Source organism: Ascaphus truei, chromosome 5 (assembly GCF_040206685.1).
Source record: "Ascaphus truei isolate aAscTru1 chromosome 5, aAscTru1.hap1, whole genome shotgun sequence".
NCBI classification, from domain to species: Eukaryota; Metazoa; Chordata; class Amphibia; order Anura; family Ascaphidae; genus Ascaphus; species Ascaphus truei.
The window spans coordinates 178,558,433-178,584,368 of NC_134487.1; the positions used below are offsets into that span (position 1 = coordinate 178,558,433).

Genomic DNA, 25,936 nt, shown 5'->3' on the forward strand with positions numbered 1-25,936 from the left:
TTCCCCTCAAAATCAGACTAGCACCCACTCTATCCACCTTTAAAACCCACCTTAAAACACACCTGCTTAATGAAGAGTGAGTAGCTCCGCGCCTGCTACAGCTCAACCCTGTTATAGCGCGATCCACTAAAATGCGGACCCGCGATAACGCGGTCTGAGCATGGCTCCCGATTTAAAAACATCTCCAAGTTTTTTTTAGCGAAATGGCCATCGCGCGAGAACTTACCCGACATCTGCAGCTGTCTCCTCTCTCCCTGCTTAATCAGGCTCGTCCACGTGCGCGGCGCACATCTCTAAGTTTTTTTGTTTTTTTAATAACATTCAATGCTTTATTGCTAACGGAGACACACACACACACCTCCCCCTTACACTAATAATTTGTAATTTGATAATAGAGTCAATGACATCACACCAATCCTATGGTGTAGCAGGTAAAGAATCGCTTCTAGTGTATGAAGGGTCATGGGTTCAATTCCTGCATGGTATGCTAAAATTATTAGTGCATGGTGGAGCTGTGTGTGGCCGTTAGCAATAAATCATTTAATGGTATTAAAAAAAAAAAACCTTGGAGATGTGCGCAGCACACGTGGACACAGCCTGGTGAAGCATAGAGAGAGGAGAGAGCTGCAGAGAGGAGAGAGTGCCGGCCTCGCGTGGCGACCATTTCACGATCCCGGTTATAACACAGTCTCATTATGTGTACCCCGAGCATGGCGTGTTTAACACGGTTCAGCTGTACTATACACCTCATACATAAATCTTGGCCCCTTGCAGACGCACTTACCAAAACACCTTCCTACTGTCTCTGTACGTTCTTCCTACCAACCAATTAGATTGTAGTTCAAGGGAAGAGAAATGGGACTGTCTCTTACAACGGTCACAGAGGAATAAGGTGCTAGGAGCATATCAACATATGGGAACGAAACCTTGCCGAAGCAAGGAAAAAAGGGCCCCTATATACAGCACACTACATCCAAAGTATTGATGATTAAGCTCAAATATAACCTATATTAAGGAAGTATATAAAATAATGTTTCCATTGATGTGGTCTGTCAACTCAGAATTTTCTTTTTTTTAATCTTAAATGTTCTCTTTTTTCAGTCTCTGTACTATTCAGGGCCTCCTTGCAGTCCACCTTCCATTTTTGCACATCTGCTTGGAGGCGGGCTGTCTCCTGGTGTGAGACTTCCATCTCCAGGTTGAGGGTCTGAAGCGCCTTCTGAGAGACTTTGAGATCTAAATTAAGATGGAGGATAGTTTTCTTTGAAATGTCCAGCTCCTCAGCGAGACTGTGAAGTTCCTTTATGGAGACTTCCAGTTCTGTGCGGCTGCTGTTGATATCATGCTGTGAGGCATCCAGTGCTCTGCGGAGTGTATGAACCTCCTTCTGAGATATGTCCACCTCTGTCCGGACACTGTTGACCTCCTGTTGTGAGGCATTCAGTTCTAGACGAAGACTGTGAATCTCTTGCTGAAAGACTGTAATCTCCTTCAGTGCCTCCTCATACTTCCGCTTCAGCTTAGCCATCATTTTATCGGATTGGCTCTGCTTTTCCACCATGGTGGCATTAGTAATGTTTGCAGCATCTAGCTCAGACTTGAGATCGTCCAATTCTGTTCCAGATTCAGAGTACATTGCGAGAACAGTCTTCTGTAGCTCAGCATTATCTTCCCCCTCAAGTTTCAATTGTTCCCGGAGCAGATCACATTCACGCCTGGCAATTTTCAGAGCATTTTCAGGGCTGGTCAAGGGATCACCACTCATTGGTTCTGGCTCCGCTTCACTGGTATGGTTGGTTGAGGGTTTCTCACTATTAGCACCGTACTGACACTTCTTTGGGGTACACAACTTCTGGCTTGGGCCCTCTGGATATTCGGTCATCCGCAGGACGAATTCTCCATTTTATCTAGGCTGCAGGGCATCTCGGACCCCCTTTTCCTCCGCGGGATCTGCAGATGTGTCTGTTCCTTCCACGGTAAGTGAAGACCCTTTTTTCTTTTTCTGCTTTTTTGTTTTTGACAACATCCGTCCCATCAGGGATACTGGGGTCTCCGTCTTTACTTGAAACTTCAACAGCTTCACTGTATCCGCCATGTTTTCCTTCCTTTCCTCAGTTGCGTTAGGTGGTGTAAATATTCAGCGATCTGCTGTTCCCGCTCTTCCTCCTGCCGATCACAGTCGTCTTCATAGAGAGCGGTCTTTTCAGTTCGTACCGAGTTCAGGCACCCCCACCATTCTTGGGGTGTTTTGTGGGTGTGACTCGGTTCGGGTTCCCTGTAAGAGATGTATTCCTCCTTATCGGACTGGAAGGGCCACTCTTCCGTGGGGTAGGGTTCATTACAGGAACGCTGCATCTTGTCCTCCATTTTGGGGCCATCAGGTATATTTTTCTTCCTGACCTCAGGAGGCGCTATTGCAGCTGTTGCCACTGTATTTGCTAGAACCCCAAATGGTGGTAGTCCTACAGGGGGGCATATTTTGCTTGTAGAGGTCATAGCACACACAGGCCTCTCTGTAGACTTTTTCTTCCCTTGGGTAAGTTTTACAATATTAGAATTACTGTACATGCATTCACTCTCATCGTCTGAATAAGGCCTGAAGGGACACTGCTCCGTGTGGTGGGGTTCTTTACACCAGGAACAAATTTTCTTCCCTATTTTTGCAGAGTCTGTATTTGACTTCAGCTGGGCGGCCATTTTAAATTCCCCAGGTTTTTTTTTTTTCCAACGGTGTATTCTTCACCTTGACCTATTGGGGCTCTATTTCTTTAAATACAATGCTTGCTAGCTGCCAATTTCCTGGCTTCAGCAAAGGCATTTGGTTTTCTGCTTGAGTTCAGTAATTTTCAGTCTCATCTTTGGGTAATATGGCATTCACTCTTCACACTTTGGGTGCATGTTGTACTCCCAAGATACATACAGACTTTGCAGAAAAAATATTCTTTTTTTTCCCCCCACTTTCTTTCACTCCGGGCAGGGTGACTTAACACTCAGCAATTGGCTTTGGGTTACCCTTTACACAGTTCAGCAATCCCTTTTTACCCGGCGGGGCAATTTTACACACAGCACTTGCTTGCTGAAAATTCCCCTGCTTCAGCAAAACATTTGAAAACAAACGCCTATCCCTTTTTAAGGGCTAACTTACTTCTTGAACCCTGACTACGGCTGGAAGGCAAAACCTCTATTTCAACGACCATATTACACTTTATTGTGATAGGCAAGTAAGGTTTACCTGCTTCAGCACAGTCTCTCTCTCCTCTTGGAATCTGGGAAAAGAGTCCATCTGTGGTTTTGTGGCTTTCTTCAGTGCAGTGTAGATTTCCTGCCTGGATGTGTATCCCTTTAATTCTGATCTCTGCTGCAGGTGAATCTTTGTTTTGTTGCTCAGGCTGTTTGCAGGAACTATGCAGACAAAAGCACAAAAAAATTCACAGGCAGTCTCCGGGGCCCCTTTGAACTTCAAGGTCCACCTCTCATCCCACTTCTGACACCATATGTAAGAGACGTGTTCAGAGGTACGCAATGGAGACTGATTTTAAGGTGAAATTAAAATTAGGCTTTATTGCGCCTGTCCCTTTTACACATCAAAACATATGAAAATAAGCCAAACAAAAACCTATCTCCGCTTTGGAGACTATCTACACATGTAGCTCAGTCCTCTCTGACTGGTTTGGTTAGCTAAGCTATTCACCAGCCCCAAAATATAAACATATATACAGATACATAACAGTTCCAAAAGAAAGTCTTATCTGTCTCTCTGGTAGCTGTAATGGGGAAGGCTTCTCTCTTTCCTGGGTTGCTGCCTTTTCCTCAGGCTATATCAGCAGTCAAGTTTAGAAGTCTTGTAAGCTCCAGACATCTGTGTTCCCTTAGTCAGTCTCCTCTGTGTGACTCAGGAACCTCCCCTCTGTCTGTCTCCTTGTTCAGCTCACATGTGTGCTCAGGAGTCTCTCTTCTTGTCTCAAAGGCAGGCTTTTCTAACAAACCTCTAATCAGCCAGGTGGTGTTGGTTAATTGACTACCAGCAGTTAACCACCACACTGCTGGATTAGAGGCACATTTTTGAACAGGGATAAAGTCCCCTGTTACAGTTATCAACAATATATTCCAGCCTTCTAACCATCAACAACCAAGAAATATCACTAAGGGGGATATTACTCTGACAAACCCCACTGACATTGCAAATGCATTCAATGATTACTTTGTGGGGTGTGCCACTAACTTATTAGCGAAACGCAACACAAACCACAAACCTGAATGTCATCCTGGGAGTACCCATATAGCCCCACCCCTCCCAGCACTGCCCACAGTTTTCAATTTGGCCCAGTATCCGAAGAAGAGATTACACAAGCGCTCCTCAAATTAAAACTAAGCAGCCAATGTGGACCTGACTTTCTACAATCTAGGTTCCTAAGACTTGGTGCCCCAGCCATTGACAAACCAATTGCTTCCATAGTCAACTCTATCCTGTATGCAGGCCATATCCCTAAGACCTGGAAAACTACCACAGTTGTCCCAATCTTCAAAAGTGGGGACAAAAACACTGTCTCAAACTACAGGGCAATCTCTCTTCTCCCAATACTATCCAAAGTCATGGAAAAATGTGTCCACTCCCAACTACGCGATTACTATACCAAGACAAATTTCCCTAGCAAATTCCAATCTTGCTTTCGCCTCAAACACTCCACCGTAACTAAACTGCTAAAAGTTTGTAATGAAATCCACTGTGGAATGGAACGGGGACAACTCACTGGTGCAATATTCCTAGATTTTGCAAAGGCTTTTGATACTGTTGATCATGCTATCCTGCTTAACAAACTCCAGAGCTCTGGAATAGGGAAGCATGCTTTAAACTGGTTTCAGTCCTACCTATCAGGTAGATCCCAACATGTGTCCATCTCAGGCTCTAACTCCAACCCCCTGGATATCACCTGTGGTGTCCCGCAAGGCTCTGTTCTGGGGCCCCATCTCTTCTCAGTGTTCATCAATGATCTTCCCACAGCTTGTCAGGAAGCTTCAATACACATGTATGCAGATGACACAATCCTATATGCACACAGCCATAGCTTCTCCGACCTTGAACACATACTTCAGTCTGACTTTTTGAGACTCGAAAACTGGATTTCCCAAAACAAACTGTTTTTAAACACTGACAAGACTGTAACAATGGTATTTGGGACCAAGACTAAATTTTTAGAGTTTCCAGTGACTGAGCTCCAGATCAGAACCAACGCTAACACCACCCTAACTCCTGTTACTAGTTTTAAATACCTGGGCATGTGGTTTGACTCCCGCTTAACATTCGGGATGCACATTGATACCCTGACATCCAAAACCTATGCCAAACTAGGTGTACTTTACAGGAACAAATACTCCCTAAGTCTGCTGGTCAGAAAGTGAATCGCACAGCAATGCCAATTATCGACTATGGAGACATAGTATATGGCTCAGCACCCCAAACTCACCTTAGCAAACTTGACACCCTCTACAATTCAATATACCGTTTTGTTCTCCAATACAACTACAACACACATCACTGTGAAATGCTCAAAGAACTAGATTGGTCATCACTTGAGTCTAGGCGCAATTTAATCTGTCCTGTCTTGCCTTCAAATACTTTCTGGGCAAGCTACCCATCTATTTGAACAAGCTCCTCACCCCTACCACATGCAGCACTTATCATCTGAGATCAGACTCCAAAAGACTGTTCATGGTCCCAAGGCTCAACAAGGAATCCGGCCGCTCCTCCTTCTCTTACCATGCACCCCAAAACTGGAACAACCTACCGGAGACTCTCACATCCACCACCAGTTTAAGCTCTTTCAAAACTAAGGCTGTCTCACATTTTAATCTGGTTTGTAATTGTTACATAAGCCTATAATATATATTTTCTTTAACTGTGCATGCAATGTCTTGTATATAATGTATACCCTGCTCATTTATGTAACTGTATTTGTAACCGTGTATTATTTGTCTTAACTCCGTGACCAGGACATACTTGAAAACGAGAGGTAACTCTCAATGTATTACTTCCTGGTAAAACATTTTATAAATAAATAAAATAAATTACTTCAAGTTATTGCTGCTAAAGGTGGTTCTACAAGGTATTGAATAATTAGGTGTACTTAGTTTTTCACACATGGCTTCTCCATTTTGGCTTTATTTTTGTTAAATAAATCATGACACGGTGTAATATGTCATGTGTTGTTGTTCATCTGAGGTTGTATTTACCTAATTTTAAGATCTACTAAGGAACAGATGATTGTTATTATGTCCTGATATGTAAAACCATAGAATTCAAAGAGGGTGTACTTTCTTTTTCACACAACTGTATAGGAATACACCATCAAACACCTGTTGATCTCCACCTTGGTTTAATCAGGATTTTTACCCCTGAGGTTTACTTACCTGACTAAGTGTTGTATATAGTGGCCCTTTTTTCCTTGCTACGGCAAGGTTTCGTTCCCAACCAATTAGATTGTAAGCTCTTCGGAGCAGGGACTCCTTTTCCTAAATGTTACTTTTATGTCTGAAGCACTTATGCCAATGATCTGTTATTTCTAATATTTGCTATTTCTATGATTGTCCCGTGTATTACTGCTGTGAAGCACTATGTACTTTAATGGCACTATATAAATAATCATATATATATATATAAATATAATATATATATATATACACAGTGGTCCACAAATCACAAAAAAATCTACTCGCCGAACAAAAAAAATCTACTCACCACTTATTACCACACGTGTGCTGCTTGGGCCAATAGGAGCTTGCCACGATATTAAATCCACTCGCCCGGGGAGTGCAAATGTATAGGTTTGTCGAACACTGTATATATATATATATAACACATACACACACATATATACTACATGCCTTCTGGCAAAGGCCCCCACATTGCAGACACTAATTACAGACACGGAAAGCAAGCATCACCTGGGACCGTGAGAATTCTCAATGCGGTTTTATATTATAATAAATGTGAGTACAATATTGTTTTTGTATTTATTATACCACTGGCATTCCTCTGCGCTTTCTTTCTTTGAATATATATATATATATATATATATGTATATATATATATATATATATATATATATATATATATATATATATAGTGACATAGTCCCAAGATATTCTGCACAATGTAGGTCAGAAATTGCAGGAATAGTGTAAAAGGATCCATTCCACAGTTGCTGAGACTGTGGGATAGAAACTCCAGGCCAGAGATTAGTGGTTTTAGTTTTTCCCTCTCCTGCTCTCCTAATTACTAGAACAGATATTTAGAGCAGAGCGGGTTGCTTTTTCAGTCTCTCTCCTAGAGCCTGGAGGCTGGGAGTATCGCTGCTCCCTTGCATTCAGTTCGGGGAGGACGCCCCCTTCAAGTATCGCAGTACCCAGAAGATTTACCTGGACTCACTTGGGACAGAGTTCCCACCACGAACAGATAAGACAAACAAATATAAATTACTGTGTCTAAAGACTGTGGTTATTATGCTGTATCTAGTGACCCTAAATGAGAGGGTATTGTTTAAGCTCGGGAACCAGGTTAGTTGGCCCAGCAACAGGTAGAGAGTCTTATTCTGCTGTGTAGTTAGATCCCTGAAAGGGATAGGATTTCTTTTTATGATTTCTTTTGTTTCTTAAAGTGACAGTGTGTGAAATATTGTATCACTGATATGAGTAAACCGCTGAAGGTTAATGACTGAGTGCCTCCTGCCTATACCTGTTAAAGCTGCAGTCCCTTAGGGGGATGAAAATAAAGCAGGCAGAAGCCTGAATCACACAATATAATGCTTTGTATTATCCTGTTATTTCTCTAATTAACCCTAGAAGACCCTGTCGTGAACAGCCCAACACAAGTCAGCGCTACAAAAGAGGGGCCTTTGTCACAATATATATATATGACAAACACACAAAAGGAATGTTGCTCACACTACATGTGTATGTGGAAAAACCAGACCCAATAAGTAATATTGACTATCTTGGAAGAAATGATAAACCAAGTGAGCCTAGAGTAAATGTGAAAATGTAGGTGCTAGGGGATAACAATAATATTGAACACACAAAAGACTAAGACAATCCCCGAAAGCAGCACTCTAAATATACCACAAAATAACTAGTAACATAATACCAAAAGACCAGGAAACTAAAGTCAGAATAGAAAATTAATAGATTTTAATAGCGACCAAAAAGAACACTAACATTTAAAAACATATACACACTAAGGGCAGCAAAAAATACAAAAACACTGTGACTGACTGAAAATTACAAAGATCAATAATGCTGAAAAATAAATCAAAAGCAAAAAATGTGTCTAAACAATGAACCTAATAACTATATCAAGCGACACAAAGAAAGCTGAATATTTCAAAATACCCCTGCTAAAGACCTTAGCTAAAAAGGTGTATAACTAAGCTAAGGGCATAAAGAAACGTATGGCATAAATAAACCTATATACAAAAATGATGTACATAAGAAAAATAATAACTTAAACCAAGGGGGAGGCACAGGGGAGACAAAATGAAACAAAGACTCAAACCCTGAACAGCAATAAAAAATATTAAAATCAAAAAAAGATGCATAAAATGCCTGTGGTAGCTGCACAAAAGCAAGTAGGACACATGGCTGTAGAATCACAAAAAGCCAGTGCTGTTTGTACAAATGAGACAACCTAGAGTAAGGGTTCCATAGGAGATAATGACTCCAAATAGCAGAGAAAATGATACTCAGCTGCCATATAGTGATGATGGAGTCAGTCCCACGGAGTTAAACTCCAGGATGTATGGAAATAGGTCATACAGTCCACAGGAGAAGCACCAAGAGTCACGCCAACAAAATAATGAATAGCTGCCTAGAGTGGACACTCAACGCGTTTCACCCATGGGAAGAAGCCTCCACGGGTGAAACGCGTTGAGTGTCCACTCTAGGCAGCTATTCATTATTTTGTTGGCGTGACTCTTGGTGCTTCTCCTGTGGACTGTATGACCTATTTCCATACATCCTGGAGTTTAACTCCGTGGGACTGACTCCATCATCACTATATGGCAGCTGAGTATCATTTTCTCTGCTATTTGGAGTCATTATCTCCTATGGAACCCTTACTCTAGGTTGTCTCATTTGTGCAAACAGCACTGGCTTTTTGTGATTCTACAGCCATGTGTCCTACTTGCTTTTGTGCAGCTACCACAGGCATTTTATGCATCTTTTTTTGATTTTGATATTTTTTATTGCTGTTCAGGGTTTGAGCCTTTTTTTCATTTTGTCTCCCCTGTGCCTCCCCCTTGGTTTAAGTTATTATTTTTCTTATGTACATCATTTTTGTATATAGGTTTATTTATGCCATACGTTTCTTTATGCCCTTAGCTTAGTTATACACCTTTTTAGCTAAGGTCTTTAGCAGGGGTATTTTGAAATATTCAGCTTTCTTTGTGTCGCTTGATATAGTTATTAGGTTCATTGTTTAGACACATTTTTTGCTTTTGATTTATTTTTCAGCATTATTGATCTTTGTAATTTTCAGTCAGTCACAGTGTTTTTGTATTTTTTGCTGCCCTTAGTGTGTATATGTTTTTAAAAGTTAGTGTTCTTTTTGCGCGCTATTAAAATCTATTCATATTCGATTCTGACTTTAGTTTCCTGGTCTTTTGGTATTATGTTACTAGTTATTTTGTGGTATATTTAGAGTGCTGCTTTCGGGGATTGTCTTAGTCTTTTGTGTGTTATATATATATATATATATATATATATATATATATATATATATACATATATATATATATATATATATATATATACACACACACACACACACACACACCCTCTCACCAATAATAGGAATCTGTGGGGAACACAGTTGATAATTTGAGAAAAGGAAGAGGATTTCTGCCACGGTGAGCTGTTATCCATACAGTTTTTTTCTGTTTTGTTCTATGGACATTTTCTTTCGGACTTATGATATATCACTTTGGCACTTTTGTGTGTATATTGTGCACTGATTGTGTGTATATATATATATATATATATATATATATATATATATATATATATATATATATATATATATATATATATATATATACAGGCATACCCCACATTAACGTACGCAATGGGACCGGAGCATGTATGTAAAGCGAAAATGTACTTAAAGTGAAACACTATCTTTTTCCCACTTATCGATGCATGTACTATACTGCAATCGTCATATACGTGCATAACTGATGTAAATAAGGCATTTGTAACGGGCTCTATAGTCTCCCTGCTTGCGCACAGCTTCGGTACAGGTAGGGAGCTGATATTGCTGTTCAGGACGTGCTGACTGGCGCATGCGTGAGCTGCCGTTTGCCTATTGAGCGAGATGTACTTACTCGCGAGTGTACTTAAAGTGAGTGTACTTAAACCGGGGTATGCCTGTATATATATATATATATATATATATATATATATATATATATATATATATATATATATATATATATATATAATATATATAATATATATATATATATATATATATATATATAATATATATATATATATATATATATATACACACACACACACACACACACACACACACACACACACAATTTTTACATTCCAAATTGAAATGAATACCAGCACAAGAAGATTATAGAAAAAAAATAAAGATATTACTTTATTAATACCTATACATCACTACCAGACCTGCCTTTAGGTATTTATTTCAATTTGGAATGTTGAACCTGTATGTACTCTTTTCTACCTTACACACTGGCCCTCATGGTTCTCCATTTTGAGGAAGTGCTGCCATTTTGTTTGTTTGTATATTTATATAATCTAAACACAGACACACCGATACACAAAATAATATACACAGATTTACACATGCACACGTGTGCTGGCACGCTTGTACCGTTTGGCTTATACGGCGGCACATACCCAGCTCTTTGACAAAGGTTTTCATGTGGAGGTTAAGAGGGTGTATGACAGACCCCCCAGCCTCGTACTCATCCCCCTTCATCTCCACGGTGGCCAGGCGACCCCCCACCGCTCCTTTCTCAAACATATCAATTGGAACATTCTTCCCGAACTTCTGACGCAGGAAATACGCAGCCGACGTGCCTCCGATTCCTGCTCCGATGACCGCTAGAAAACACGAAGGACCAAAGTGAAGTGACAGCACTGACGTGCAACAAGGAGCCCGACACCTTCTACTGTTTAAGAAAGTCCACCCTGGAAACGTTGGTGCACACGATTTTTATTTTGGTTACTTAAATGTGCAATCCCAGACAGCCGTCGTTAAAAAAAAAACAATACTTTGTAAATAATAAAACGAAACAGAGTTCCCAGCCCTCTAATAAGATAAAGTCAATAATACACGAGGCACGAAGAGTAAAAAATTGAAATAATATACTAGTGCATGACTGAAGGCAGGAAGATGACAACGGAATGTATAAATCACATTAGATCAAAGACAAAAAAAATGTCTGTGGAAATAAAATTCTACTCACTTTTCACAGGAAATAAATAAGAAACATTGATGCCTTGTGACTATAAGTTGCACTCTGTTCTCTATGTTTAACTTAAATCTGCTAACAAAGTAGCTCTTACTGTGCATGCAATGTCTTGGATATAATTTATAACCTTGCTCACTTAATGTAAGCTGCATTGAAAATCAACCACCCCAGTGTACATCTGCGTTGCCCCAAAGGCGGACAGCCTTTGACGCAGCCAAAGGGTGTGAGCCGTTTACTGCCATTCACTGCTGTTTGGTAATGCTAAAGTGATGTTAAAGCTGCTCTATTTCAATCTGAAACTCACAAGCCCTTTATCCCCTGTACCCAATTTTCCAACTCTATCTGTCCATGAAATGTCTGTGAATTGACTGTATAACCCTGTTCTTTTAATGTAACCATGTATTTTTATAACTCTGTACCCACGACATACTTGAAAACGAAAATTAACTCTCAATGTATTATTCCTGGTAAAACATTTTATAAATAAAAATAAATGTATAAATAGAAAGCACAACAATGAACAACTGGAAGAAAACAGAAACATGTATTTCGCCCATGGAATAAATAAACAATTGTTTTCATTTAAAGGGGATTGCATCTAAGTGGCCCGATTACACTGATAAAATGCTTCCAAAAACTTTGTTTTGCCCCCAATTTGGGATTGATCCTTTATAACCTGCAGTGACACAACCACTGCAGAAGTATACACTATATTTGTGTGAAGCTTGGTTTTAACACTAGTATTAGAAGGAATGCATTTTGTCAGCCTGGCACGGGGACCTGAAGTGCACAGATGAATTGTGCAAGGGAGCAAAGTGCAAGAATCGGTGGGTAAAATACACAGGGCGCAGGTCACGGGTCATACGTCGCCCCATGGGTAACTTTTGCAGCTGACCTTTTCCAAATCATTCTGACATTTCCCCTGGGAGTAGTTTAAGATGACATCATTTCACCCCTCGCTGTTTAAGATGACATCATTTCACCCCTCGCTGCAGATTATTTTCCCGCAGGTTGTTCCTTCCACCTACAGATTATTTATCTCTCCCTATAGGCCATTCCTCCCCCCCCTCTCCCTGCAGATTATTCCTCCCCCGGTCCTCTCACCTATCCTGCTCGGTGGGTGCCGCGGCTCCTCAGATGCCCCTGCCGGCAGGGTGCACAGTATGAGCCCGTACAGGAGGGTGAGGGAGAGGCCATCAGAGAGACGCATGCTGCCCCCGGACTCACTTCTGTGTACAGTAGCTGCAAACACTGCGCATGCGCGACCTTCCTATGCTGCTCTGTGTATGAATTACACCCTTCTGGTCATCACCCGTCTGTACACGTATCTCACACACACACACTACTAACCCCAAACTGCACCTTTTACAGAGACATTACTAACCCCAAACTGCACCTTACAGAGACATTACTAACTCCATGCTGCACTGTGTACCCCTCTTGTAACCCCATGCTGCACTATACTTGTCACACACACACATACCAACACCCCTCCCCCTCTGTACATGTGTCACACACACTACTAACCCCAAACTCCACTGTACATGTAACACACACACACACACAACACTAACACCATGCTGCACTGTACATGTAACACACACACACACACACACACACACACACACACAATACTAACACCATGCTGCACTGTACATGTAACACACACACACACACACACACACACACAATACTAACACCATGCTGCACTCTACATGTAACACACAAAACTAACCTCAACCTGCACTGTGCATGTAAAACACACACACACACACACACACACACACACACACACACACACACACACACACTAGTAACATCATGCTGCACTGTACATGTAACACACAAAACTAACCTCAACCAGCACTGTACATGTAACACACACACAAAATACTAACACCATGCTGCACTCTACGTGTAACACACACAATACTAACACCATGCTGCACTGTACACACACATACACTACTAACACTGTACATGTAACACACACACTACTAACACCATGCTGCACTGTACACACACATACACTACTAACACTGTACATGTAACACACACACTACTAACACCATGCTGCACTCTACGTGTAACACACACAATACTAACACCATGCTGCACTGTACACACACATACACTACTAACACTGTACATGTAACACACACTACTAACACCATGCTACACTGTACATTTAACACACACATACACACACAGTATATGTATCAAAAGAGAGGGGGGGGTTCCTAGCACTCAATTAGCAAAATATAGAAAACTGTTTTGGCAGTAGGGGGTAACCAGACCTGATCCATGTATAAGGATCTAAGACTGTTAGCTCTTGGGCCCAGTAACATTGTTCTGTTCAACTGTGTTACCTGTAATAAAAGTATTCTGTGTGTTTTTGCTTTTCCGGGCATGCCAGTTAGTAGGGATTGCTAGGGGATGAGTTGTACAATGTTCGCGAATGTAAATTAACAAATTCACTCGCAACCTTACATTGAAAGGTCCCTTTTTAAGAAGGGATGCAAGAAGAGAGATTTCTCTCCTTGACATCAGAACACTTTCCCCCCTGTCATTGAGCAATATCCTACAATGACTCACACTTGCTTTAAGCCCCAATCGAAGTTCTATCCTGCTCACTCCAAAGGCAATTTCAGTGACACTTTTTTCCATATGGTTAACAATGAATATACACAACTCCCTGCTGTTAGGGGTGCATTCAGACAGAATCTTTGCATAGATGAAAATCTGGCCTTGAGGAACCTACGAGAGAATAGAGATGTAATCATCAGACAGGCAGACAAGGGAGGAGGTGTGGTTGTACAAGATAGGCTACAACAGGGGTCCGCAAACTTTTCTGTTGGCGCCCCCCTGTCAGCTCTCCCACCCTGCTCACGCCCCCTTCCCTTTACCGGCTCTGAGCTTCGGCAGCGTCATATGATGTCACAACATAATGTGACGCCACGTTGTCATGGCAGTTGAGACCAGGTATGAGAGACTTACAGAGGCCTCGCGTCTCCCCCGACATTTAATTTAAATGCTTCAGGGAAGAGCACGGAGCCACTGTAACCGCCCCCCCCCCATCCCCCAATTTGCACACCCCTGGACTAGATTGTCAGAAGGAAACCCTCAGATTCCTCTCCGACTCCCTGTTCTATTCTATTCTGACCAGGAATCCCACTATGACCTTTTTAGACCAACTTCATGCTATACTCGATTTAGCCCTTAAGAATAAAGTACTGAACGAAAAAGAATTAGATTTCCTATTTACTCAATTTCCCAAAATACCAATATTTTACCATCTTCTCAAAATTCATAAAAGTCAGACCGATCATTTTCGGGATTGGCACCCTGACATCTAATATTTCACAATATGTCGACCATTTTTTGCAGATATACATTTTGAAAGTTCCCTTGTATATTAAGGATACTATTTCAGTTCTGAATTTATTTACTGGTTTTGTTTCGGAAAAAGATTACCGTTGGATTACCTGCAATGTGCAGGCACTCTACACTAGTTTCCCCATGCCAAGGGGATTGAATCAGTTAGACGGTTCCTATTAGATCAGGATCTTCATGCCCTAAAATGCTGGGTTCGTTCTTGAATGCATCTCTTTCATCCACACACATAATTGTTTTATTTTAGACCAGTTTTATTTACAAATATGTAGCACTTCTATGGGCACACGGTTTGCTCCCAGATACGCCAATTTGTATATGGGCAACTGGGAGCGCTGTTGTGTCCATTCTAATAATCCTTTCTCTAATTATATTATCATTTGGAGACGCTTCATCAACGATATTCTCATTGTCTGGAAGGGTGATGATGTACCAGCCAATGACTTTCTGATGCACCTCAATATTAATGAAGAGAATCTTACATTTACATTTAAGCAAGAACCTGTAACTATAGATTTTTTAGATCTTCGATTGGAGGCTCACTCTGATGATACAGTTGGAACTCTTATGTTTTTCAAAGAACTGGATACAAACAGCTTTCTCCAACCATCCAGCAACCACTACGAAGGGTGGATTGACAATATACCTTTGGGCCACTTTATTTGATTAAGGAGGAACTGCAGCTCTGAGGTGTTTTTGAGAATCAAGCTTCAGAAGACTATAACAAATTTATAGATAAAGTGTACCTCAGGGACCTATTCGACGGTGCACTAAATAAGACCAGGAGAATGGATAGGAAAGAACTTTTGATTCAAAGAAATAAAACCCCAATAAAAAGAGGAAATTCAACAATGCCCATAGTCAATATACATAGATGGCACTGAGAATGACACTGGAACCAAGGAGGTTGTTCAGAGCAATGGAGACACTAGTAATACCTTTTGAGTCTCTTTTGTAACCAATTATAATTCCCTTGGGAATCAAATAAAGACTATTTTTTCAGAAACATTGGGGAACATTAGTGAGCCTGTATTACGTCCTGTCATTTCCAAGCACCCAAAGGTTATTTTTTTTAGAAAATCTAAGAATTTCAAAAATATACTTGCCCCTAGTGACATTAGTATACCGTCTATAAAGGCCACACTCTCCGTCTGACTACTCATGTGGTTTACTATTTAGAGGGTCCGTGTGGTTTGGCTTATATTGGACGAACCAAAATACAGTTTAGAAGGATACTAGAGCATGCAAGGAACATCAGAATAGGGTTTGACAAGCACCGTGTGTCATGACACTTTAAGACACATCATGGACAGGACCCTTCACTTTTAAAGTATAAGGGGATTGATATTGTTCCTGTTAATAGGATGGGTGGAGACCGTGAATGGGATTTATCCAAATTGAAAAGTTATTGGATATATAAGCTTAAGACCACAATTCCCTTTGGACTCAATGAAGATATCGATATTGTATCACTCCTTCAGTACTAATTGGTTTATCTGTCTTCTTTGGACTACTTACATAAACCCTCCTGATGTCGATTGCCTGCCTAGTTCCTTCCTCCGCCTGACTCCCACAGTATATCCATATATTTACAATGGGTACTCATTTAGTAATTTCTTCATTTTTTCGTGCTCAACCCAACCTTTTGCAACTGAATCTATAATGACAGGCCATATGCTAGTTTTGTGCATTTAAGCTATATATGTCCATAGCTCCCTAGGTACTCCTGCCCTCCATACATGCATACTAAAAGGTAAGTTCCATTCACCCTTTTACCTTCGAGTCTCTCATCTAGTTCTTTCCAATAGGTCATAAGAGGGTTCTTCAGTTTCAATAGTGGATAGATGGCGATTCTCTTTTCTCCTGTTGCTACATTGTGCACTACACAATATGTGTATATATTTGTTTCAACTATATTGTCTCATGTTTAACCAATGTGTTTCTCTGGGGTCTTCCCCTGTCTCTTTTCAGTCTTGTCTAATCGACCTCTCAATTCTATATATTTTGTATACATATGTTTCTTTTTGTCATAAGTATCTTTATATATATCTTTACGTGTTTTTTAAGATTTATGTACAATATTAAATGCTTAATGTTTGCTAATGTCCATTTAAATATATGTAAATATACTGTGTAGCCATGAGCCAATTAGCAACTCAGGACGGGTTTACAGTAAATAGCCTGATGGAAATGCCAACATTTATTCCCTGATGAAGTGGCCACGTAGCCATGAAACGCGTTGGATGTGTTGGTACCGCTGGGGTATTCCTTGACTGTGGGACACGTGCTTGCATTACACTTTTCTATCCATATGGATACATCTTTCGGACCCAGTCGGCACGGAGGACGCTGACGTCGCTGGATGCGTGTCAGCTGTCGGAGGTCCCCTCCTTCCGAGTTATGCTTGTATTATACTAAGCGCGTGCGCCTTGGCGGCAATGAAAATACCTGTCTCCCTATGTTGCGCGAGTGCACGGCAGACAGTGTTGGCACGGTAGCTGTGTGGAAAGACAAAGAAATTAGTCTTTTCCAGCGGCTTCCGTGCCATGTGACACTGTGAGCCAATCACAGTGAGGCCTAACCTTGTGACATGGCCACGCCTCCTAGTTGTGTGCGTCATTGGTTTACCTATATGCACAAAACGCACGCACCACGTGCATGCGCAATGTCATGCGCGCGCACGCGCTTGCTATAATACATGCCTAAGCAGCATCGGCACTCTGGCTTCCAGCGGAGTACACCAAACTATTAGACGGAGGCACAGACGCCTCTGCGGTGGATCTTCTCATCTGGCGGCCCCTTCCACTCTCCCTCCTCCCCTTCCAAGGAGGACGATTCCCGTTACCTTACTTTACTGGTTTGGGATCAGGTGGTGATGCGGTGACGCGTGGCTAATCCCTGAGCATACGTTTTGTTTTTGAAGTGAAACTTCTTTAGTGGCACCTCTGATGGGATAAAACTGGATAGATGGGGGGCGAAATGTGAAACGGAAGTGACGTCACGTAATGGACGCCGCTCCGCTCACACGCCCCCTGACACATGTGGCGGCGGCGGCGGCGATAGCCGCCGGCGCCGCTCCTAATCGCCGCCACACAGCTCACCCTCCCTCACACGCCTCACCCTCCCACACACGTCTCACCCTCCTAAAACTGCCGCTGTTCCCCGCCCGCTGCCATGCCGATGGACAGGAGGAGGGAGGCTGCCGCCGGCGCCGCCGCCGCTCGTAACAGCCTGGGAATAGGGTGGTTTGAGCGCGCCGCCGGGGGGTGGGGAAGGGGGAGCTTGAGCGCGCCACGCATGCGCAGAAGCGGCTGGCAGCGGCGCAGTTCCCCGCCCGCTGCCATGCCGTGCGCCACGCATGCGCAGAAGCGGATGGCAGCGGCGCTGTTCTCCGCCCGCTGCCATGCCGATGGACGCGCCGCTCCTAACAGCCTGGGAATGAGGGGGTTTGAGCGCGCCGCCGGGGGGTGGGGAAGGGGGGAGCTTGAGCGCGCCGCCGGGGGGTGGGGAAGGGCGGAGCTTGAGCGCACCGCCGGGGGGTGGGGAAGGGGGAGCTTGAGCGCGCCGCCGGGTTGTGGGGAAGGGGGAGCTTGAGCGCGCCACCGGGGGGTGGGGGGGTATCTGCTCAGAAGACTCAGACTGAGCCCCACGGGTCCGCAGCTCCGCCGGGGGTGGGGGGAGTCAGGAGAGAGGGGGCAGGACACAGACAGAGAGACATACGGTGTGTACACACAGAGAGATACACATACACTGACAGACACACACACACTGACATACACACATTGACTGACACATACACACACTGACACACACACACCGACTGACTCTGACGCACACACACACACTGACTGACACACACACACACTTACTCTGACGCACGCACACACTCTGACGCATGCGCACACACTCTGACGCACGCGCACACACTCTGACGCACGCGCACACACTCTGACGCACGCGCACACACTCTGACGCACGCGCACACACTCTGACGCACGCACACGCACACTCTGACGCACGCACGCGCACACTCTGACACACTGACACACGCACGCACACCCCAGTGATGTACCGAACACCGCCCCTGAATGATGTGCCTATTCCTTTCCCCCCACTGTGAGCTCCCCCACCCGCTCAACATTCATGATGCTGGTACTGCTGCCAATAAACACATACACACACACACTGACGCATGCACACTTTGACGCATGCGCGCGCACACTGACTGTCACACATACGCACGCACACTGACTGACACACATACGCACGCACACTGACTGACACACATACACTCACTGACTGACACACATACACTCACTGACTGACACACTCACACACTGACTGACACACATACACACACTGACTGACACACATACACACACTGACTGACACACATACACACACTGACCGACACAGAGAGACATTCACACAACACAGAGAGAGAGAGAGACATACACTGACACACACACACACACACACACTGACTGACACACACACACACACACTGACTGACACACACACACACACACACTGACTGACACACACACACACATTGACTGACTGACACACACACACACACACACACACACATTGACTGACACACACACACACACACACACATTGACTGACACACATGCACACACTGACTGACACAAATACACACACTGACTGACACAAATACACACACTGACCGGTACAGATACATACACTGACCGGCACAGATACATACACTGACTGACACACACACAAACAAACACACATACATACTCTCTGACTGACACACATACATACTCATTGACTGACACACATACACACTCACTGACTGACACACTGACACATACACTGACTGACACATGTGTGCCGAGCACGCGCGTTATAAGTCAATTTCTGTGACAAAAGTCAAAGAAGTTTCACTTACTATGCGCGTGCACAGCGCACACAGCTTTTTTTTAATCACTGCTTTTCATTCATTTCGTTTTATACGTCCATATCTCACCCTTGTACTTTAATCCAATACATTTGTTACCAATACTACACTATGATAGGTTCTGCGCTTTTCTCTCTTGTTTTGTTCTTCTAGATTTTGATGCCCTGTTATCTTATTCTGAGCATCAGCAAACTCTCACATCTCCCCAGGGAGGTTACCTGCCTAGTTTATTTTTTATTGTTTGACACTTTGTCCGCATTGTTTATTCCCCTTCTTTAGTCTATTTATTGCACTTCACTAATTATTTTCTAGTTATTCTCTGAATTTGGTTAGTTTGTTGAGTACCATTATACTTTCATAGATTTACACATTTTGTGCACTTTGGACCTTGTGTTTTGTCTTAATCTACTGCACATGTAACACACACACACACACACACACACACACACACACACACACACACACACACACACACACACACACACACACACACACACACACACACACACACACACACACACACACACACACACTACTATCGCCATACTGCACATGTAACACACACACACAGTACTATCACCATACTGCACATATAACACACACAGTACTATCACCATACTGCACATGTAACACACACACACACACAGTACTATCACCATACTGCACATGTAACACACACACTACTAGCACCATACTGCACATGTAACACACACACTACTATCACCATACTGCACATGTAACACACACACTACTATCACCATACTGCACATGTAACACACACACACACACTACTATCACCATACTGCAGTGTACATGTAACACACACACACACACACACACACACACACACACACACACACACACACACACACACACACATACACACACACACACACTACTTTCACCATACTGCACATGTAACATACATGCTGCTATCACCATACTGCACATGTAACACACACACTACTATCACCATACTGCACATGTAACACACACACTGCTATCACCATACTGCACATGTAACACACACACTACTATCACCATACTGCACATGTAACACACACACTACTATCACCATACTGCTCGGTACATGTAACACACACACTACTATCACCATACTGCTCTGTACATGTAACACACACACACACTACTATCACCATACTGCTCTGTACATGTAACATACACACTACTAGCACCATACTGCTCTGTACATGTAACATACACACACTACTATCACCATACTGCTCTGTACATGTAACATACACACTACTATCACCATACTGCTTTGTACATGTAACACACACACACTACTATCACCATACTGCTCTGTACATGTAACATACACACTACTATCACCATACTGCACATGTAACACACACACACACATACCTATCACCATACTGCACATGTAACACACACACACACACACTACAATCCCCATACTGCACATGTAACACACACACACACACACACACACACACACACACACACACACACACACACACACACACACACACACACACACACACACACACACACACACACACACACACACACACACACACACACACTACTTTCACCATACTGCACATGTAACACACACACACACACACACACACACACACAACTATCACCATACTGCACATGTAACACACACACTACTATAACCATACTGCACATGTCACACACACTATTATCATCATACTGCACTATTATCACCATATTGCACTGCACATGTAACACAAACACATTCAATGAATACTCTGTGAGATGTGCTACCTCCCTAATATCAAAGTGCAACCCGAACTACAAACATGAAGCTCAACCTGGGAGAACCCCTATAGCCCCACCTTCTCCCAACACTGCCCACAGTTTTAAATTTGCCCCAGTATCTGAAGAGGAAATTACACAGGTGCTCCGATCATTAAAACTAACAGCAAATATGGCCCTGACCTAATGCAATCAAAGTCCCTACGACTGTGCCCCAGTCATTGCCACACCGCTTGCCTTCCTAATCAACTCTATTTTGTCTTCAGGCTATATCCCACAGACTTGGAAAACTGCCAGAGTTATCCCAGTGGGGGGAAAAAACAGTGTCTCCAACTACAGACCAATCACTCTTCTCCTAATATTATCCAAAGATATGGAAAAATGTGTCCACTCCCAATTCAGTGATTACCATAGCAAGAGAAATTTCTTTCGGCAACTCCAATCTGGCATTCCCCAAAAACACTCCACCGTAACTACCCTCTTAAAAATATGCAATGAGATCCAGTGTGGAATGGAACAACTTACTGGTGCAATATTCCTAGATGCTTCAAAGGATTTTGAAAAAAAAATCAGTTACTGTAAATCATGTTATATTTTTAAAGAGGCTTCAGTTCTCTGGAATAGGGGAACATGCTTTAATTGGTTTCACTCATACCTGTTAGGTAGATCCCAATTTGTGTTCGTGTTCTAACTTGAATGTCACTTACGGTGTCCCACAAGGCTTTGTTCTGGGGCCCCTACTCTTTTTAGTTTTCATTAATGATCTACCTATAGCTTGTAAGGGAGCTTCAATGCACATGTATGCGGATGACAATTTTATATATACACCGCCCTTGCCTCTCTGACCTTGAACACATACTTCAATCTGATTTTTCAAGGCTTGAAAACTGGATTTCCCAAAACAAACTGTTTTCAAATACTGACAAGACTGTAACAATGGTATTTGGGACCAAGGCTACATTTCTAAAGCTACCAACGACGGAACTAAAGATCAAGAAAGAACTCTGACACCATTGTAGCCCTTGTTCCTAGTTATAAATATTTGGGCACATGGCTTGATTCCCATTTAACATTCGGGTTGCATATTGATTTTCTGACTTCCAAAACCTATGCCAAACTAAGTGTACTTTATAGGAACAAATACTCTCTAAGCTGTTGGTCAGAAAGTGCATTGCACAGCAGATGCTAGTGCCAATTTTAGGCTATGGAATTTATTTATTTATAAAATATTTTACCAGGAAGTAATACATTGAGAGTTACCTCTCGTTTTCAAGTATGTCCTGGGCACAGTAAAACAAATAATACATGGTTACAAGTACAGTTACATAAATGAACAGGGTATACATTATATACAAGACATTGCGTGCACAGTTAAAGAAAATATATATTATGAGCGTATGAAACAGTTACAGACCAGGTTAAAATGTGAGACAGCCTTAGATTTGAAAGAACTTAAACTGGTGGTGGATGTGAGAGTCTCTGGTAGGTTGTTCCAGTTTTGGGGTGCACGGAAGGAGAAGGAGGAACGTCCGGATACTTTGTTGAGCCTTGGGACCATGAATAGTCTTTTGGAGTCTGATCTCAGGTGATAAGTGCTGCAAGTGGTAGGGGTGAGGAGCTTGTTCAGGTAGCTGGGTAGCTTGCCCATGAAGAATTTAAAGGCAAGACAGGAAAGGTGAACTTTGCGCCTAGACTCTAGTGTTGACCAATCTAGTTCTTTGAGCATTTCGCAGTGATGTGTGTTGTAGTTGCATTGGAGAACAAAACGACAAATTGAATTGTAGAGGGTGTCAAGTTTGCTAAGGTGGGTTTGAGGAGCCGAGCCATATACTATGTCTCCATAGTCAATAATTGGCATTAGCATCTGCTGTGCGAAACGCTTTCTGACCAGGAGACTTAGGGAGGATTTGTTCTTGTAAAGTACCCCTAGTTTGGCATAGATCTTGGTTGTCAGGGTATCAATGTGCATCCCGAATGTTAAGTGGGAGTCAAACCATAAGCCCAGGTATTTAAAACTAGTGACAGGTGTTAGGGTGGTGTTAGCGTTGGTTCTAATCAGGAGCTCAGTCACTGGAAGCTTTACAAATTTAGTCTTGGTCCCAAATACCATTGTTACAGTCTTGTCAGTGTTTAAAAACAGTTTGTTTTGGGAAATCCAGTTTTGGAGTTTCAAAAAGTCAGACTGAAGTATGTGTTGAAGGTCAGAGAGGCTATGGCTGTGTGCATACAGGATTGTGTCATCTGCATACATGTGTATTGAGGCTTCCTTACAAGCTGTGGGAAGATCATTAATGAACACTGAGAAGAGTAGGGGCACCAGAACAGAGCCTTGTGGGACACCACAGGTGATATCCAGGGGGTTGGAAATGAGCCTGAGATGGACACATGTTGGGATCTTCCTGATAGGTAGGACTGAAACCAGTTTAAAGCATGTTTCCCTATTCCAGAGCTCTGGAGTTTGTTAAGCAGGATAGCATGATCAACTGTGTCAAAAGCCTTTGCAAAATCTAGGAATACTGCACCAGTGAGTTGTCCCCGTTCCATTCCACAGTGGATTTCATTGCAAACTTTTAGCAGGGTAGTTACGGTGGAGTGTTTGGGACGAAACCCAGATTGGAATTGGCTAGGGAAATTTGTCTTGGTATAGAAATCGCTTAATTGGGAGTGGACACATTTTTCCATGACTTTGGATAGAATTGGGAGAAGTGAGATTGGCCTGTAGTTTGAGACAGTGTTTTTGTCCCCACTTTTGAAGATTGGGACAACTCTGGCAGTTTTCCAGGTCTTAGGGATATGGCCTGCAGACAGGATAGAGTTGACTATGGACGCAATTGGTTTGGCAATGGCTGGGGCACCAAGTCGTAGGAACCTAGATTGTAGTAAGTCGGGTCCACATTGGCTGCTTAGTTTTAGTTTGAGGAGCGCTTGTATAATCTCCTCTTCAGGTACTGGGCCAAATTGAAAATTGTGGGCAGTGTTGGGAGGGGGTGGGACTGTAGGGGTACTCCCAGGATGAGATACAGGTTTGTGGTTTGGGCTGGAATAGCGTAGAATAGAATATAGAATAGCATATGTGACAGCACCCCAAACCTTAGCAACTACACTGGTGACACACTTTATTCGAGCTCGGCTAGTCCCACGAATTCGGGTATACCCGGGTGTATTGAGGTTTGTGACTGTTTTCTGCCCGAGTGCATTGAGGTATTTTCCAGGCAGGGATTGAAGCATTTTATTCCCGCTGGCTGCAATACTGCACAGTATATATATATATATACTGCATTACAATTCATGAATTTATGCCATCTGGTAGACACGCGAAGCATTGCAGCCTATTAAATCCTAATCATTATCATTTAACAGATCAGCCGCCCGTCAGCCAGGCATGAACCCAGGCTGGGAAGGCAAACGTAACGGGGCTTGTCAGAGGTGAGGAGCGGCGCATTCCAGGTATCTGCCAGGTACATACTGGGTATTTGCTCGAATAAAGTGTGCCGGTGCAGTACATACCCTCTACAACTGAATATGCTGCTTTGCTCTACTATGTAACTACAACACACGTCACTGTGAAATGCTACATTAACTAGATTGGCTGTCCCTTGAGTCCAGATGCAAACTATGTTTTTCTTGTCTTGCCTTCAAATACTTTTTGGGCAAGCTACCCAGCTATCTGAACAAGCTCCCCACCCCTACCACATGTAGCACTTAGCACCTGAGATCTGACTCTAAAAGACAGTTCACAATCCGAAGGTTCATCAGGGGCTCCTCCGTCTCTTACCGTGCACCTCACGTCTGGAACAACCTACCAGAGACCCCCAAAACGCCTCCAGTTTAAGTAATTTCAAGACTTCAGCTGTCTCACATATTATTCTTGTGCCCATAATCATATATTATCTCTAACTGCCCTAAAATGTCTCTAAATTGAATGTAGACAGTTTCATTTAATGTAACCATGTATTGTCACCAGGATCACCAATAGGATGGAGAGCAGGGACTACTGTCCGTGTACAGCTGTCGGGCCCCAGATCTCTCCCCCCTGCAGCGGGTCCGACCTCTCCCAACCTCTCCCCCCCCCCATGCAGCAGACCCGACCTCTCCCTCCCCCCCCCCCCAGCAGCGGGTCCGACCTGAACTCTCCCTCCCCCCCCCCATGCAGCAGGCCTGACACTGAGGTGAAGGTGTGGAAGAGTGGGAGAGAGAGATAGAGAGGTGGAAGAGGGGAATGAGAGCAGATAAAAGGGAAGAGAGAGGTGGGGGTATGAGACTGAGGGTGGTCTCACAAGGCCACCGACAATGGGGGATGGTGGGGCAGTGGAAACTCTAGTACTGGGCCCCAGGAAAGCTG

General features: G+C 43.0%; 1 protein-coding gene across 4 annotated transcripts in view; it reads right to left on the bottom strand.

Moving 5' to 3' along the window:
* The window catches only part of PCYOX1 (prenylcysteine oxidase 1), a 58,580-nt gene extending 45,805 nt beyond the window's left edge, over positions 1–12,775 (bottom strand). Inside the window, exons 1-2 of one of the 4 annotated variants that reach the window (XM_075601335.1) lie at positions 12,609–12,771; positions 10,927–11,133 (exon numbers count right to left, since the gene is read on the bottom strand). In XM_075601335.1, coding sequence (XP_075457450.1) covers positions 10,927–11,133; positions 12,609–12,714 — 313 coding nt within the window. In that variant the 5' untranslated portion in view covers positions 12,715–12,771. Of the gene's footprint in view, positions 1–3,232; positions 3,403–10,926; positions 11,134–12,608 lie in introns of those variants that run through there. The other 3 variants (XM_075601331.1, XM_075601332.1, XM_075601333.1) reach the window with 3 other exon arrangements.
* Between the last annotated feature and the right edge of the window lie 13,161 nt (positions 12,776–25,936).